The 18611-nt window shown below is 42.7% G+C and overlaps 1 protein-coding gene across 3 annotated transcripts; it reads right to left on the bottom strand.

The window, feature by feature from the left end:
* Positions 1–1741: 1741 nt before the first annotated feature.
* CNDP2 (CNDP dipeptidase 2 (metallopeptidase M20 family)) lies at positions 1742–17010 on the bottom strand. 3 transcript variants are annotated; one of them, XM_017819585.1, is made up of 13 exons: positions 16935–16970; positions 14514–14570; positions 14158–14245; positions 13077–13220; positions 10411–10573; positions 8778–8866; positions 7657–7857; positions 7066–7150; positions 6325–6485; positions 4271–4435; positions 3602–3743; positions 2856–3003; positions 1742–2434 (listed from the first exon to the last, which is right to left on the bottom strand). In XM_017819585.1, the coding sequence occupies exons 3-13, from the start codon at positions 14215–14217 to the stop codon at positions 2365–2367; spliced, it is 1428 nt and encodes a 475-aa protein (XP_017675074.1). In that variant the 5' UTR covers positions 14218–14245; positions 14514–14570; positions 16935–16970; the 3' UTR covers positions 1742–2364. The 3 variants fall into 3 exon arrangements, with proteins under 3 accessions (XP_017675074.1, XP_017675073.1, XP_017675075.1); XM_017819584.1 differs by lacking the exon at positions 14514–14570 and having other exon boundaries at positions 16935–17010; XM_017819586.1 differs by lacking the exon at positions 14514–14570 and having other exon boundaries at positions 16947–16987.
* Between the last annotated feature and the right edge of the window lie 1601 nt (positions 17011–18611).

An 18611-nucleotide genomic window follows, 5' to 3' on the forward strand; every position in this document is an offset into this window, starting at 1 on the left:
GGTAACCGATATTGCTGATTTCCAACTTTAAAATTATACATCTAAAGAAATCTGAAGTCCCATTAAATCTCAAAGTACTCAGTACTTTAGCAGCTTACTCTTGTGTGCTTAAATAGACCCCTGCATTTTGCTTAGGCCAAAGTCCCATTTTAATCTCCTTTTCACAGTGTTCTGGGACTCACCCCATGACAAAATATTTCTGCTTTACTTTCAACACTATCTGTTTCTCAGGCTTTTCTACAGACTCCTTAACACCCTTCTATTTTGGGCCTCCTTCATAACTCTGCCATGCTGTACTTAGGAAGTGTAAGATACGATGCAGTGTCTTCAGTGCAGAGCTTGAGCCAATTAACTGATTCTCAAAAAATTTGTTACAAATGCAATAGGACTACTAGATATGTTCTGCACTATGTTCAGAAAGTGTAACGCATAAACACTAACAGCTTTCCTCCTGCCCGAACAGCTTTCTCTTTACATCATGAGAAACAAGTATTACCTCAGTCCAGGATCCAGATTTTCTGAAGTTTTGATGCTTTTCAGGTTGGTGAATAGAAAACAAGCAACATAAAACCACCAACAGTGAGGGAATCATCTTTTTATGTAACCGTTGCCCCATTTAGAGAAGTCTAAGGTGCCAACTCAGTAACTGAGGAAGATACATTGACTGCTAGGACTAGTTACCCTGATCTCAGCATACAGATGACCTTCAAATATGCTGGTATGCCAGTCTTCTCCTATGTGCATCCTGCATGTTTTAGCAGAGTAGTTCCAGGTGAGAACCCAGCAGCCAACTCTCAGTGTTGTGCAGGTGCCTGGTGCTCACAAGTACTGATGGAGGCGTATGACACGGGTCTGACTGTACCCCAGCTGCATGTGCAGAGTTTAATGGTACCAGATTATCTCCAGCCATTAACTCCAGTGACAAACCAAAAAGAACAAAATTAGACAGAGACACTTTAGAAGCTTCAAGGAGACCAGAAGACTCCCTATCCCAACACTATTAAGTCTCCAGATCAAGCAACAGTATTAAGTCTCCAGATCAAGCAACAGTATTAAGTCTCCAGATCAAGCAACAGTATTAAGTCTCCAGATCAAGCAACAGTGAAAACCAGGCAGAGAAGACTCTCCTGCCTTCTGCCCCTCAAGGGAGGAAAGCACGACATGCTGTTCACCTATGTCAGGATATAGAATGCACCACACTCTCAGAGCAAAGCATCATCATTTGAAATACTTACCTAGTTTAGGTTGCTAGTGCTGGTCAGGTAATTCAGAAACAGTGATCCCAATCTAGTTTAGATTAAGACACATTTAAGAGGGTTTGGTCTTTTGACATAATAACAGGTGTTGGAGATTATGTATCCAGAAGACAGCTTGAAGTTGTACCTTAGTAGTTGCAACAACTAGGCATAAGCAGGGAGAGATCACAAATCCCACCCACTCCCTTGCAGGATCATCAGCTGTGCTACAGTGTGATGATCTGTCTTACAGAACCAAAATTAAACATTTTGAGCTTGCTTTCTCTCAGGAGAACAGAATTTTGCAACATCTGCTTCAAGTCAACAAGCTGTAAATAGAGCCAGAGCCTAGGAATAAACACTTGGATTCCCAGGATATTCCCAGGTCTGTGCAGCCATGTTGCTCATCTGCCTCTATAGTCACAGAAGTATCCCTCCCAAGTTCTGTAAGCTGCTTTCCCCTCCCAAGTCATTATTTAATCTTTAGAGACCAAGAGCCAAACTAAAGCATGATTATTTATTATCCTTTTTTGGTAGTACAAAGGCAGCTTTACAAAAACGGCCAGCAGTTGTTACCACAGTGAAATTTGTTATACCCTGATTCACTGTCAATTGAAAGCTGCAGACAGGCAGAGACAAACTGCAAGAGACAAAGTGCTCTTCCAAATCACTCAGTTAGCAAAGACAGGTTTGAACACATTCCAGTGTAGCCCCATTATCTGTCACTGACTACTTACTTCCAGGACATACCCAGGAACAAGAACCTTAAATTTAGCTGGCAGTTCTACAACTGCTATGGCTGCTTAAACCGTTGAGAACAAACCATTCCTCTTCCTTTACAGGAAAAGTAGATGAATATAGCAAACTGAAGTGATACAGAGGAGACCCAGATGCAGCTCGGGACTGCTGACCAGACAAGGAATAGTCTTGTAATTTAAAGTAAGCATTTAAAGAAGTATTTTTGGTATACGTGTTCGTCAAATGGAACTGCATGTTTCCCTCTCCTCCACCAAACCAGTGGTGGTGGAGCGTTTGTGGAAAAGGGGAGCCATGTAAGTTTGGTGACTGATGACATTTTGTAAGAAAATTCACACTTCTGATCCATAAACCATAAGGTAAGGTGTCTAATTTAGTCCTTCAGCTGGGAAACCTCATAGAGATATGCACCAAGCATCTTCACCCCCTGGATGTAGTTGTACCTGGAAAGAAGACAGCTTCCATTAGCATTGTCTTAGTTGAGCTGTATTTCTAGCACATGTGGTTTTTGCAAAGCCCACACACCAGTCCTATGCACATGACAAACACTGCAGGCAACAGGCACTACTCCCAAGCTTCCTGCATCTCCCCTGGTAAGACAGAAACACCACTCTGAGTAGTGGGTAGCCAAGCTTAGAGACCAAAGTATAAAACCTGCTTCTGGTTTCAAGTGTATAAAGCCAGAAACAGTAAAGAGATCAAGATCCCACTACAGATTAGTTACCCAATCAGTCATTCTCTGCTAGGGAGAAACGACACTTTGCCTTCCAGAGCATTAAAGAAAAGCAAGAGTTCAATTCTTAGTGTTTTCCATAATACATGCCCACAGTAAACTCACCTTAGCACAGGGATAAATACTCTTACCTATTTAGCTTCTCATTTTGAGAGTGGGCACCATCATCTGCAGCTCCAACAGGAAGTAGCATGACATTCTTGCCTGTTGCTTCTTGAAAAGTAAGGGTAACAGGAATGCTTCCTCCCTCCCTTGTCAGGTCTGGTTCAACTCCAAAAACTAGAAAAGTGATATTCTAGTCAGTTTGGAGTTATATTTGTTTTTCTAACAAATCCTTACTTAAGCCATCAAGCACCAGCACTAGGTGCTGGCCAAATCAGCCAGACTGCACAGGCTACAGAACCATGGAGCTTCCCCCAGCAGATGTAGCACTGGAGTATTGTTACTTTCAGAGTTCAGTTCAAAGAGTTACACACCAGTACTTCATCTGAAAGCCTGTCTATACTCCAACACAAGTTAGATTTGCTCTAGCTGCCCTACCAAAACCAATTAAGATGGGCACTAGAATGACTAAGCTTCAAGGAATTTGGCTAAGCAGGTGATCTGAACTAACAACCTCATACACAAAAGCAACAACACACCAACAGACTTGTTCCAGAACAGTAATGAATGAATTGGATATCCAGTTTCTTTCCTTCCTCTACCTCAAACTTCAGTTTAAGGATTGCACATGACACACTTCATTATTTAGTGAGCCAAAGTTCTTAGATAAGTGCAGAACACTAAATATTCAGCAAACATGACCTCTTCAGTGTTTCTTGAGGTGGTGGAACAAGAGCTTTTTAATCTATCAATGCCAAGTGAAAAACCCACTGACCTGTCTTCATGGCCCTCCTACCAGCCATGTAGTGGGGATGGTTGAAGTCTGACACCCAGGGTTTTCCACCATGGCCTAAGTACACTTTGAATTTGTTGGGACTCTGCAGCTCCGCAAACTTTTTGTTCAAGTAGTCTTCAACCTATAAGAAAGATTGAACAATCTTATCTACTGTTAGCATTTGTAGGAACACTAGTAAAGTCTATATTCTAAAAACATCTTAGGGACTTGCAGGTCACTACAACAGTCCAGCAATATTTTTCCTATTAGTCTTATTTCATTATTCCTATGATTCTCCATTCTGAAGTCAGAATATATCCTTCAGGCAAATTAACAGTATAGTGTAGAACACTTAGCCAGTATGTCAAATACTTATGCTTTTGAATATGCATTTCTGGCAGTCCAAGTGCCCTACAATTACATTAGCATTTACTCCTAATCCCTTTCTTTGAGTTTAGAGCAATTGGGTAGTCAGACGACAACAGTCCAGTGTGGCACCACAAAATGAATCCCTGAATTATCTTGCGTCGAGGTGTAGAACAGGGAAGACAGTAGCAAAGTAAGCGAACAAAACTGCTTTAGAAAACAGAAAAATTCTTCCCCCAGGCATGGGGAACAGAAGAAGTTGAGAGACAGTTGTTTTGATACCAGCAATCCATGTCAACATACATGCTTTGTGACTTCTTCAGGAGTCATGTTTGGCACAAGCCTGATTGAGAACTTGCCAATCACTTTCCTAGGAACCACAGTCTTGGCTCCAGAGGCTGAGAAGGCTCCTTCAATTCCGTGGAGAGACAATGAAGGGTACCTCCACCTATGCATAAGGATATCTCTCTGCAGAAGCAAAGAGAAAGATGCAAGATTACGTGAAGTTTGACAGCATTTCCTGAAGTATTGATTTCTTCAATCTAATAAAGAATTTGCAAGAAACAGTGCTTTCTCCCATGGAGAAATGCAGCTCATTGAAGACCACTCAGAAGCTGTTACTCCCAGTAAGCACACATTTTGATATACCAGCTGGATTCTCAGCACCATAATAGATTCAACAGCTCTAGTTCACCTTTCTCGTAGTTCTATGGAACTTACAGGACATGATCAATCTGCTTCTCACCAGGACATTTATAAGGTGCTCAAGCAGTGTGTAGGTGAAGGCAGGTGCCTTCATCACCAAGACACACGTGCTGAAGTTCACATATTTTCTAAAAGCCTCACCACTGCTCAGACTGAGGCATACAGTGTGCTTTTCTTTTTATCATTGGTTGTATTTAAATGCCTGATCTCCAGGTTGATTCAATCCACCATTATTGCCCTCCAGGTACACTTCCTGCATTTCCTCCTTGTTGCCTTGGACACAGCTGTTGAGTACATTGGAGCCTGAATTCAACACAGCTGTTGAGTTGTCCTGTACAGACACAGCTACAGTGTCTCAAGCCTGAACCTCGCTGCAGAAATTCAGGAGACTTAGAAATTTGGTGGCCTTTATGTGAACAGTTTGGTTTGTTCCAGGTACAACCTGCCCCTATTCTTCTCTCAAAGCAAATGTAACTGTCACAGTTCAAATCTCTCAAGCACATTGTTTCTCACCTGGAAGTTACACATTTCTCACCTCCCTCCCATACCTCTCCTTAGCCTTAAAACCCCTCTTGCATGCAGCTTAGAACTCCCTTAGCTAGGATTTCGGTTTAGCCAAGACTGAACAGCCTCAGTTCAGTATCACAAAGAGCATCTTGCCAGCTCCTCCTTATATACAAGCTATAATTCATCCACTACTTTATAGGACAAGGCTAAACAAGGAAGCCTGTGTACTCCCAGTTGATATAAACCTGAGCGTGTAAAGACAAGGTTGAGGATATAAATTGTTACTTATACCTATTTGAGTTGAGTTTGAAGTCTCCTCCTGACAGTACTAGGACAGAATACAGACCTGCACATGTAAACTTGCCTTTTACAACATCTGTGTCTGCTTTTTATGACAGGAAATGTATTTACATCTAGGGTTTTAAAATTAGTATGTAATACCTGTACCTTGCAAGATTCAATGCTGTTAAAAGCATTCATTTGGAAAGCTCCCAGGACAAAGATTTAACTTCAGACATGAGTTTACTGACCTTGAGCCTGTTCAAAGATTTGGGTAGCTGCCGAGTTCATGACTATGAAGTAGTCCTTGCTTGCCAGTGTAGAAGGATGTTCAGTATGTCAGCCTTAAATTCACCACAACTAGATTTGAAGCTGTTTTTTCACCTAATGAGCAATCATCTCTAAGCAACTACTTTATTTCTGATACTACACTGAACTTCCTACAGATGTAGGAAATCAGATGTTTTGTGTAAATGTGCTATCTGACCCCTGAAAAATTGCTAACATTCTTATCCAGCATTAAGAGAACAGCACTAGATAAAGAAATTTTTGTACAAGTTTGAAATGCTACTTATACAAAGACTAAGGAGCAAATTTAAAGTTGCCCAGGCTGCTTGCCTTAAACATAGGATAACCTAGACTAAATTTTCAAGCACCTAACACTAGCCATTCCTCAGCAAAGTGTTAAGCATGCAGTCAACCATACAGTAGGCAAAACTATTTTCAAGGCATTCTCACCATTTTAAAGACATCAGATGAACCTCTGCCTACTAAATTACTTGGTAACTACAAATATATCTACAGAAGATCAAGTTAACATAGACAGCTTGACCTAAGCAGGGTAGGAAGGAAGGAGTGCAGCATACCTTTGTATCATGCAGGAGTCTTGTTGCTCCTACATCTTTTGCATATTCTGTCAGGTCAAAATCAATCTTCTCATATAACGCCAGCTCCTCATCAGTAACAGGCGCCACTGCTTCATTAACACCTGGGATGAGGATTTTCCCTTTCTTGTCTACAAGACAACCTGTAAACAAGAAACACCTAGTGTCAGTATTCAAAGCAGAATATACAAGGTGTCATTGCTGGGAACACTTTCCTTGGGAAACACAGGTCTTGGCCTCCCGAAAGCTTCATAAATGTAATGAAATTCAGATCTCTATCTCCCAGAGCATGCACCACAGAGCATGGAAGGCACTTACAGAATTTGCAGCTATCCAAAATGTGCACTTGCATGCTACTTGTATTAATTTTACTGTTACATTCTACTGTATTTACTTCTACTGTTACCTTTGGCTGGCTGAGTCCAAAAGAGTTCAATATCACATCCATAGCAGAGTTTGAGAAGGCAGCTGATTTAATTAACATGTAAATTTGCAGCAAGATTTTAGAGGAAGCTAGAGTAGATAGACAACCTTTTGGTGAGATCTTCACCATATTTCTGTATCTCAGGCACTAGCTTTGCATACCTGTCAAGCTCCATTTCATTGGCCATTGCTTTGCTAGTGTAAGCAGCCCTTACCAACCTCCCCACTGCAAACTCACTCATGTTTTAATGGTTCTTATTCTCATTTTAAATGCATTTAGTGAAACCTGCTTTTTCTTACCCATTAGAGCAATGAGATCTGTCATGGCCTCATGTACTGAACCACCATACACACCAGAGTGAAGGTCTTTGTCACAACATTCCACCTGATTGAAGTGAATTAAGATTCAGGTTAATTTTAGCATGAAGATACTGTCAAATACACCAAAGACATTTACCCTAGCTTTTTCCTGCATGTATTTTGAGAATGCATCTAAGTTTTGAAACCAGACCACTCAGTTGTAGTACATTAAAACAGATCTGCTTTGTATTGCTCTGGAATACATGCCTTTAGTACTGACTGTCCCAACCTTGGGGACTTCAGTGGTGATATCTCTTCCTGCACTCAAGGATCACTCTGAAACAACCCTCCAGAGAAGGTTGCTGGCTTCTCCTCCTTCATACATCTGAAAGCTATCCCTACCACACAAGCATCAGATAGGGCAATGAAATAAAATTATTCAGACAATTAGGAGAAACCATTTTACTTAAGTAGTCAGTTTCACCTTCTCTGAAGAAAAGCTGTTGGCATGAAAAAGTTTGAGCTACCACTCTTCTCCGGTAGGAAATTCAGTTTAATAATACTGGTTTTGTAGTGTATCTCAGCACTTACCTCTATGAAGTAGTAGCAGATGCCCCTCAAGCCATAAGTGATACAAGGCTTCTTCTTGCCCAGCCAGTAGTTGTCAGAAATGCACACATAATCCACATCTTTGAAGAAAGTTTCTCGCTGAGCAAAAATCAGTTCATCAAGGCCTTCAGATCCTGATTCTTCCATACCCTCTAGGCAGAACTTAATATTTACTGGAAAGTCCTTTGAAATGACAAACAAGAACAGACTAAGTATGAAAATGCTGTACTACTTCAGCAATCAGTAATTTTCATTTGTCATGCTCAAAGCAAAAAAAAATAGGCATGGGGAAACTAGTCCCATGACAGTGGAATTTGTTAATTATGCACAAACTATTATAAAGTTTGGACTGCACTTACATTGAGGACACTTATACCACCCTTCATTTGATGCAATTCAAACTCTTCAAAAAGTTTTAACTGAGCTCTAGAACAACTCATTCCCAAGCCCCTTAACTGTGGGAACACAGCAGAAATCTATTGCCAAAGGTAAGCCCCCAGGCTAGGAAAACTAATATTAACCACAGAAACTGCATGCCACTGTAGGAGCATCGGAGCTACCCTGTCTATTCAGACTACCATATTCTATATACATAGACAGGAATAGAGAACTAGTCATTCTTCTCACAAGTAATAGGAACTTGTCTGGCAAGATAAGGCAGACACCCTGAGCTATTTCCAATTGCACATTTTCTTGAACTGAAACAGCAAAGCTTGTAGGTCAGTGTTACTAAGTTAACCTCTTAGAGCTCAGTGCAAGTGAGACATTAAGTTTTGATAAAGGTCAAGTTAATTTGACATCCTTACATGACAGTGATCACATTTGATTATTCATCATGCTCCACATGCTTGCATATGCATTTTCCTTCCAACACATTTCATTAAAGGAAAATTGTTTAAAGTGCAAACCAAGCAACTAACAGACCAACTTGTCAGCAAGTCAACTCCACCCTACTAGTACATAAGTGAATTTACAGGACTACTGCATCATTCCTCTGATCAGCCAAATAAGCAGGCTTCCCTCACAAGCGTTTGTGGCTCGGATAACATTTATTGCTAGAATCAGTTGTATGTAGAAAAGTAGAATATGTTTTGGGCACAGACCTGGTTAGTTTGTTGATAAGCCTCCAAGGCATTCAGCCAGGCAAGCACTGGACCTTTGTCATCTGTTGATCCTCTCCCATACAACTTTCCTGTAGAAACAAGATACAAATTAACCAGGGTGGAAAAAAATTAGCATGAAGCTTCACCTCTTGCCTACAGGAGGAAACATCTTTTTGGATAGTCTTTTTATCCCTGCTTATATAAAAACTTTCATTTCTGATTCTTCTGAAGTAGCAATTTTGCATCCTGCTTCATACACTCTTGCAAGTGGGACTGCTCTAGTTCTCCCACTTTCAGAGCTACCTCACCTTTCCCCCCCAGCTTTTCCCTGAACAGGAATTGAATATAAGTCTGGAAAAGATGTAACTGCCTTATCATTCACAATAATATAATTTTCTACAAACATAGTAGTAAGTGTAAGAAACAAGCTCCCTCCTTTTAACAGAAACCTATCCAGTACTAGCTACAATTCAGTAACTCTGTTTGAAGAGTAAGAATTCAGTAGCTAGTGACAAATCAGTTCACTGGATTCTCCAGACAAAACTGGATCTCCTTAGAAAGGGCTTTAGTCAAAGGCAAGTTTTACAGGTTACAGGGAATTTCCAGAAAATGTAGCACATGGGATCACAGAGGCAGATATCATTGCAACTCAGAGCTGCAGCTACAACCCCTAAGCACCAGGTGTAACCACAGTGACAGAACAGGACAGACAGCTTGCAAGGTAAAGAGCCATTGGTGAAAATGCCTCTTGCACTCCTAGGCTGCACAGAGACAAGCCACAGCCCAAGGCAAATCTAGGTCTTGCTATCAGATGAGAGAATCAACTTAGTAACTTGGACTCTGCTGCCTATGACCAAGGGCCCAAGTAGAAATACTAGTTACCACAGATACTCCTTCTTCTGGCAATCATTACGCTTACGCAAGACAAGTGGTTAATGTCCTTCTATTCATATGACCTTTGACACTAACACTGAGAAAGTGGAACAAGGAAGAGGCTGTTGGTAGCACCAGCTTTAAATAGAAAAGAGTTTTAGTCATCTTGGCTACTGGCAATGCTGTTTCAACAGGAGTTACTGCACCATTTCTTCACTGCCATTTAGAGGAGAGGGACATTTGTCTGGGCACCAGCTCTGCAAAACACAGCTTCTGCAGTACTCACGGCAGCACAGTTTGCAAACACAAGGCAATCCAGGGAGACTGCTGTGACACTCCTGTCTCCAGGCATAAAGAAGCTGTGTTGAGTATTTTTCCCAGCTAATGGTTCAAAATCCCTGTAGTCTTGACATGACCTTACAGGTTGCAAGTTGTGAACAGCACAAGAACCTAGTTCTAAAAAGCTTTCTGGCAACAAACTGTTACCATGGAAATCAGCAGTTAAGACTGTGCTGTAGCTACAAGGAAGATAACATGCAAGTACATCCTAGACTATCAGAAAAGGAAACAAGCCCTGATACCAGCTGAGATGTTGCAGTTCTACTTTTTAACCATTCTCCCTCCTGCATATTTTCATCTCAACAGTATTAAATAAACACTCATACCTGTTCTTACTCTCCTCCCTTTCAATCAATAGCACAACTTTGGAACAATTGAGGAATACCACAGAAGTGCTCACAGTGAAATCCACTGCTCTTACCATCTCTTTCTACCAGTGTGAAGGGCTCACTATCCCAGCCATCCTCTAGTACTGCTGGCTGAACATCCAGGTGACCGTATACACACACTGTCTTTTTGCGTGGATCTGTGCCAAGTGTTCCCAGAACAACTGGTGGTAGAGGGATCTCTGATCCATCAGGCAGCTAGAAATAGGAGGGAAGAAGTTTTATTCAAATGTGGAATGTCAGAGGAACATGTTTTTATCAGATAAATGAATTATTTTAATACTGTGGAGGTTATGACACTAAGGGGACAGACAGTTAAAAAAAAACTAAGCTACTTAAACTGATTGCCAGAAGCAGGGTGCCAGAGAAGGTATCGTGCCAGTTAGCTTTCCAACAAGTCCCAGTAACAATCAGAATGTTCCAAGCCACTCAGAACTGTTAGCTTTAAACTACCAATCCTACATCAGACTTCAGCAGAGCAAGCTGACTGCACACCGAACTGCCATGTCTAATGCTGACCTCAGCATAAGCGATAAACTCCATTCAATACTGCATTCTGTGTTGCTTATCACTGCACTTTCATCCTGTCTACAGTATAGCTCCCTAGACAAAAATTTCCTGACAGTGGTATCTCTGAGTGTAACGTGCCTACACCCAAATAAGATCAGCATAACAGCTGTATTTCTCTATACAAGCCTATGCTGTTAAGCTAAGGGCAGAGTAGTGCTGATGAACTCAGTTCAAGAGTTCAAGAGTTGAACTTGGCTTAGTTCTTTGGAATACCCCATAAGCAATTATCACATGCTATTCTCAGTCAGCATGTATTTCCCTTTTGGTGAACACATACCCCTACACACTGTTCAGCAGATCAAGATCAGCTTGCACTTTTTGCTCATATGGGCTCCAAACTCCAGGTTTTTTTATCAACAGGCTACATGGTCCTTGGCCAGCTGCAGCTCTACATGATTACTGTAAATTCTTGCAGTAGTTCTTTAATCAGTACACAGAACAAACTGCTGTGCAGCAGTAAACTTTGATCAGGTAAGTTCACCAGTTGCTTTACATTGTCCTTCATAGATATAGCAGGAATGTACCTAATACACTGACTAGCTCTGTCTATACTTAATATAAAACCAAACACTGGAGTTCACTTTTGCAGCTGGATTAAAGTTTTCTAAATAATAATGTTACGCATAAAACTCTAAAATAAGCTACCAAAAAGTTAGTGATGAAAGGAACAACTTTGTCTCTGAATTAATTGAAACACTTTTGAGGAGATTTTAGGCTGTATGTAGCAGCAGAGCTAGAATTATCCCACAGATTCTCTCCCAAGAGGGCACACGAAGTCAGCTGTTTCCTTGCTGGAACCTGTAGTCCTGGAACCTGTAGTCCTACAAACAAGTGTAATCCAGTTGGCAAAGGCAAGAACTGCTCAGAAGGTCCCAATACATGCAGATTTCACTCAGCATTCTTTCCCATCAATTACAGTGATAATCTTCTAAAACTAGCAAACATTCCAGTACAACAGGATTTTTAATGCCACTATCCAAATGCTCATCTAATAATTTTGGTATGGGTCTTTTTCTCTGGCATATAGTGACTAGGCACTTCAAAGGAGCAGCACATCAAGTGGATGGTTCCTGAGGACAAGATTATTATCATCATCATTCTCATAAGCACATACATTTCTCGGGGAAAAAAGCAGTCTGGATAGCTAAAAACAAGGAGGGAACTCATTCTTTTAATGATACTTTTGTATCTGGTAAGGGAACAATGCAATCTGGTGACAAACGTAACACTTTAAAAGAGCCCAAAGGTCTTTTGGAAGACTTATTGAAACCTCATCAGTATCTTTACACTCTACGGGCCTAAGGATCAACACTAGCCTTTTGTTAAAAATTACTAACACTTTTGTTTGCAGGTGTTCTGTTCATTCAGCAAAGTATTTAAAACACATTTAATACAGTCTAAAATTTAATACAACATGCTTAACTGATCTGGATCCCCAAGTTCACTATAAAGAAAGGTTTTTAACAGAAAGCTCAGACTGTCTGGCAGGAAAGACTTATGCCACACCCCAGCAGGTTCTGACATTTTAGGCCACTACCCACAAGACCCTTGTGTGGTGATCCTGAGCAGAAGATTACCAGACATAAAAAATTAGCAATCCACATAGTTAATCTGAGGACACCAAAGCCTGTGCTAGGCTATGCTGCACATAGAACATAGTTTTGCCTTCCTGCCTGTATTGTGCTGTGCATATCCCTGGATGGCAGGTTAAACTGAGCCACTTGACTGTAACCTGAAGGCAGTTCCCACTTGGCACTGGTGATTACACCGCCTACATGTCCTTGACTTTATCTATAAAGTGCATCGAGAAGTTCTCATGTGAATATCCCTTTTGTCTGGCAGTGGAATCAGACAGCTTGAAAAAACAGAATGGTATCACATTCCCATGAATGGGATCTAAACAGTATGTTGCATGCTGGTTGGATGCCTGCTAGATGCTGCAGGGACATGAGTATCTATACTGTCCTCTTTCTTTATAATGGTAACTCTAATAAACAGCATTTTAAATTATACTTTATAGAGACTAAGTGCCTTTCTTACTGTTGATAAGAAATCAACACCTTCTTGTGCAAAACATCTTGTCTTCTAAGTGGACTTTTTCCACTAAGCTGACATGGAGATGCTCACGTACCTTTTGTTTCCCAATATCCATAAGTTGGGTTGTGCCTCCCAGTCGCTCAATATCCCTCGCAGCAACCTCCATCATGCGTTTGATTTCACCCCTCTTCTCCGGCCATGCTGACACGCTCTGGATTGCCACCCACTCAGCCAGGCGCTACAGAAACATGGAAGAGCTACAGGTTTTACTATGCATGACAGGCACCATACAAATACAACACCTTGTTATTCAACAAACACTGTTTTCAGTTAAGCTTTAATTGAGATAAATCCACTCTGTCCTCTGCTCAAAGAAGTACTCTAACCACTAATATTACACTCAAAACTGCCCCTGCAGTACAGCACAAACCCTACAGATATATAAGGTAAGGTTAAGAGTATGAAAGCTTGTGTATACTGTGCTTTTTTGGTAGCTGTTCTTTAAGTATCCAGAACCAGCTGATGTCTTTCAGGCCTCTCAGAAAGGACACTTGAGCTTTTTCTCCCTGTGTGAGACCAGCAAGAGCAACTGGCAGAAATCAAGCTGACCGCTTGGCATAGTTCTTGCCTGAGTTCACAGTGCTGTACCACTGATTCCTTCACAGGTAAACAGCACTGCAATACAAGCTGCAACTAAATAGCAGGTCAAGCAGCAAAGATCCTCTTTGGAGAGGATAACATCCCCCTCTGTACCCTAATATAAATGGTTTCATACAAGAAAGGTTTATTCCAGCCTCATTTAGAGCTTTCATCTCCCACCTCAAAAGAAAAGAGACTACAAACCTAGCTCTGCATTCAGGAGCCAGTATCAAACTTCTCATACCTCTAAATAAGTCACTGTTTGCACTATACAGTAATAGATCATTTCCTAATAAATCTAACATGGACATTTATGTTTTGGAACAGAACCTATGCCTAAACTTAAAGAACAGTTTCCTAGCTTGACTCAAATCAGTTTCACCTGCTGCTTGCTCTCCCCTCTCTCCAATCACTTCACATTACTCTCTCTTATTGGGTATATTATACAGGTGCAACAATAAGCTTGAAGATGACCATCTAACTTTTAATATCCCATAGCTGCCCATGCTGCAAGACAAAACTCAAAGAAAACTTACCTGAACATAGAGGTCCTGGTGTTCATCAATGTATTTAAAGATGGTTTCAAGCGTGGACATTTTCTGACCAGAAGTGTTGCTGAAGATCCTGTGACAGAAAAATAATTCAGCCTTCACAGGTTTAAGAAGCAACAGTCAGTAATCAAGCAGCCACACAAGACTTTCACCTTTCAACTGCTAATGCTACACACCAAACTGTAATAATATAAAACTTGAGGCCCCTCCCTTCCTTGAAATCACCCAGTGACAAAAGCATATTTAAATTTCAACACCACTTTTTCTGCCTCTCTCCTCAAAATAACTTTCAAAGTTAAACTGAGCAAGCTTATATAGACTGTATATATAGTATAGTATACCTGATATAGTATATCTGTCTGTAGAGATACTTCAATTAAATCATACACTTCATTTCACTGCAAAATTACAGGCAAAATGTTACTCAAATGAAATGCAACTTCAAAGAGTAGATTTCATTATGAGTTCAATTAATAGTGTGCCACAGGCTTGAATGCTAGGAGCTAGATGCAAGAAAGCACCACACTTAATGTTCTACAAGGGCACTTAAAAGCAGGCAGCTTAAGAACTGTGCTTTCTTCTGCTTTAAAGTCCCAACCTGCCACTCAGACTTCCCAAGAAAGGTCAGAGTGAAGCCATGGGAACAGAAGCCAGCCCCAGCAGGCCATGAGCAAATGGTCACTCACTACTTCAATGCTACCACTTCCTTCTTTTGTTTTAGTTTCAGCTGAACTTCACATGAGAGAACCCAAGACCTTTCCCCTTCTCAGTTTTCTGTCTTCCTTCCCAGTCTGAAATCAATATTGAAAAGATATACTGTTCACTCAAGCAACAAAACCAACAAGCTGAAACCCAGATCTCAAGTTCGAAAAAGATACAGCATCTCCCCTAAGACAGGAAAATAATGAGCTTTACAAATCACAGAATGAGTAAGGTTGGAAGGGACCACTGGAGGTCTTCTGGTCTAAGCTCCCTGCTCCAGAAGGGTCCCCTATAGCACATTACTCAGGATTGTGTCCAGGAGGCTTTTGAATATCTCCAGAGAAGGAGGCTTCCTGAAATATGCCTCTGAAATCCAAGCGCCTGGACTAGGAGAAAAACTCCAGTTTTTCTTGTAATACACTGAACAAGCACTTTCAGCAGCACCAGCCACTGTGACTCAGTACGTTCCTGAGTCAGCTTTACGCCAGATCCTTTAAGCCTTTCTTCTACTTCTACACAGTAGTCACAAGACAAGTATGATAGTTGTTAAAGCATCTGACTGCTTGTCTTAGGATTTCTTGAACAGCTGACTACTCTGTATAGCTGAAACTAATACTTTTAAGTTGCAGGTTTCCCACACAATATACTGCAATACATGCACCACCCCAAATTTAAGACGCACACATTTTCTTTCAAGCAGGGTTGTACCTACGCAGATACTGGTTTTTGACATACAAAAATCCTTTCCCTTACTGGAGAGAGTTTCTATTTAATTTAAAGCATCCATCAAGTTTAAATTTGGATAACGACTTTTAAACACTAATTAGAACAACTCCAAACCACCAGACAGGTCAAGCTTCCTCTTTAATAGTCAGGAAAGGTGAAAACTAAACACCTTCAGAAGGATTATATGGACATAACTAAGTTAAAGGAATGCTTCTCAGTGAAGCTGGGCTTCCCTAATGAAACCACCATCCTCACATGCAGTTAGAGCTCAGGCAGGATTCAACTGGAGCTCTTCAGAGAAACCAGCACACAGGCATCAGTCCAGTGCATCTGACTCTCCCCTTCACTCAACCGGTTCCTATAGCAACATCAGGACTCTCGCTTCACAGCACAGACACAAAATACAGCAAATTACAGGGAGGCTGATATCCTGTCCAACACAAACAAGATCTGAACTATTTACTAAGGTGGAGACTACTTTAAATATCACCTTAAACATAGTTAAATAGTCTTAAAAACCAGAGGGGCATTGAATCACTCAAGTCACACTGCAGAGCTGCAAAAAAGCCTGCTCCAGAAAGCTCTGAACTTGGAAAAGCAAATGCTGCTTAGTGCACAGCAAAAAGCTGGATGTTACTTCCTCTTCCCTCTGCAAAACCAGGGCTAGAACTTTCTGTAAGTCCTTCAGACTGGAGTACTAAACCCTTCCTACCTATGCAGAAGAGACTCCACTCTCTTACCTTTTCACAGGACTATACAACAGTGGCACTTTGAAATAAACTAACCCAAGAGATTATCAGTGCACGGAAACAACCTGTCCCTTGTTATCCACAGGCATCATTAGTGCCCCAGAGGACAGCAGGGAACCAAGTTAGGAGCGGTCCGTAGCCATGGCCGAGCGCTCGCCGCCCCCCAAAGCCACTGCCAGGAGCGGCACACAGCCCCGTGCCCTGCTCTGGGGGAGGTTTGACTTAAAGGCTAAATTTGCAATTTTACAGGATTTTGCAGCACAAGGGCTCGGGGCGGAAGGGAGGGAAGCGCGCCGTGGGCTTCCTAAGGACTGCGCGGGGAAGTCTCATGGGGAGGGACAGCGAGCGTGGGGAAGGTGACGGGGGCCAGCGACAGCACCCTCCGAAGGACAGCTTCCCTCCCGGGGCAGCCACAGCGCCGCCGCGCCCGGAGGCCGAGCAGACGCTTCCTACCGTGGGACACAAGGCAAGGCAAGGCCCGGCCAGCCGGGCACGCCGCGCAGCCGGCATTCCCGGCGCCTCTCCGCCAGGCCGGGCCAGCCTCGACCGCCGCGGCACACGGGGAAGGGGCCCGGCCGCTCCTACCCCGCCACTCACTGCTCCCGCACCGTCCCGGCTTCCCCTGCGAGTGGCTCCGGTCGCCGCCACCACTGCGCTTTAAATACGCCGTATGGCCCCGCCCCGCGCCGCGCCTTGCAGCGACCAATCCGCGGGCAAGGAGGTCCCCGGGGGCGGGGCTTGCGGCGGGGCGGGGCGGGGCGGGGCGGGCGGCCCCTGTGGGACGGTGGGCGGGGGCCGTCGGTGCAGTGCGGGGGCATGGTCAGCGCCCGAGGTGTTAATGAACTTACCACTCAGCAGTGAAACGGGGTGGGCCAGGATGTGAGAGAGAGAAACACGAGAAATATTACGGGGGATAATAAGCGGGAATCATATATAGGCGAATATAGTATGGGAGAAATTTGAGGGGGTCTTGAGCAGAGTCTGTCTGGACAACTGAATTATCCCAGCCGAGGATAGGAGTATACTTATGCTCTTCCTACATTTGTTGTTTAGGTAGGTTAAATAGATTTAAGTAGATTTCGATATAGTTTAGCTCGGCCCATAAAATAGAATTAGTTATAGAATAGAATAGAATTCTGTTTTTTCTATTCTGTAGAATAGTATAGAATTCTAATTATAGAATTAGTTATAGAATATCCTGGGTTGAAAGGAACCCACAAGGATCATCTAGTCCAACCCCTGGCCCTGCACAGGACCATCCCCAAGAGTCACACCTGAGTGCACTGTCCAAATGCTTCTTGAACTCTGTCAGGCTTGGAACTTTTCTGGAGAGGCTGTTCCAGTGCCCAGCCACCCTCTGGGTGAAGAACCTTTTCCTAACATCCAACCTGAATCTCCACTGACACAACTTCAGGCCATTCCCATGGGTCCTGTCACTGGTCACCACAGAGAAGAGATCAGTTCCTGCTCCTCCTCTTCCCCTCGTGAGGATGTTGAAGACTGCAGTCTGAAGACTGTAGTTGAAGACTGAGATCTCCCCTCAGTCTCCTCTTCTCCAGGCTGAACAGACCAAGTGACCTCAGCCGCTCCACATGTGCAGCCTATGGGTGGGGTGGGACGCACTACTGCACCTCTCGACCCTTCACCATCTTTGTTGCCCTCCTTTGGACGCTCTCTAACAGCTTAACGTCTTTTGTATATTGTGGTGCCCAAAACACACCATATCCAATACAATAGGCACACAATATTCAAGGTGAGGCCGCCCAAGTGCAGAGCAGAGCAGGACAATCCCCTCCCTCGATCAGCTGGTGATGCTTTGCCTGATGCCCCCCCAGGACATGGTTGGTCCTCCTGGCTGCCAGGGCACTGCTGACTCATATTTAACTTGCCATCGACCAGGACCCCCAGGTCCCCTTCTGTGACACTGCTTTCCAGCATCTCATTCCTCAGTCTGTACGTACATCCAGGGTTGCCCCATCCCAGGTGCAGAATCCAGCACTTTCCCCTGTCAAATTTCATAAGGTTGGCGATTGCCCATCCCTCTTAATTTGTCAAGGTCTCTCTTCAGGGCCTCCCTGCCTTTGAGGGAGCCAACAGCTCCTCCCAGTTTAGTATCCTCAGTTGGATAAGGGAAGTGCAGTGTGAACAGTAAGTTGTAAAAGTGAAGTAAGGTCATCTAATGAAGAGTTCTCTCAGCTCCTCACAGTGGCAGACAGGAATAAAGTAATTCTACATGCAAAAAGGTAAAAAATCAGATAATGC

Source organism: Lepidothrix coronata, unplaced genomic scaffold (genome assembly GCF_001604755.1).
Source record: "Lepidothrix coronata isolate B3197 unplaced genomic scaffold, Lepidothrix_coronata-1.0 Scaffold75, whole genome shotgun sequence".
Lineage (NCBI taxonomy): Eukaryota > Metazoa > Chordata > Aves > Passeriformes > Pipridae > Lepidothrix > Lepidothrix coronata.

Bases quoted from the DNA above. Each gene is read 5' to 3' on its own strand.
- CNDP2 (XM_017819584.1), bottom strand. From the start codon at position 14,217: ATGTCCACGCTTGAAACCATCTTTAAATACATTGATGAACACCAGGAC. The intron at 7,858-8,777 runs GTCTGTGCCCAA...GTCATTTCAAAG, and splicing joins CTTATCAACAAACTAACCAG to GACTTTCCAGTAAATATTAA. The intron at 7,151-7,656 runs GTAAGTGCTGAG...CACTTCAATCAG, and splicing joins TCTGCTACTACTTCATAGAG to GTGGAATGTTGTGACAAAGA.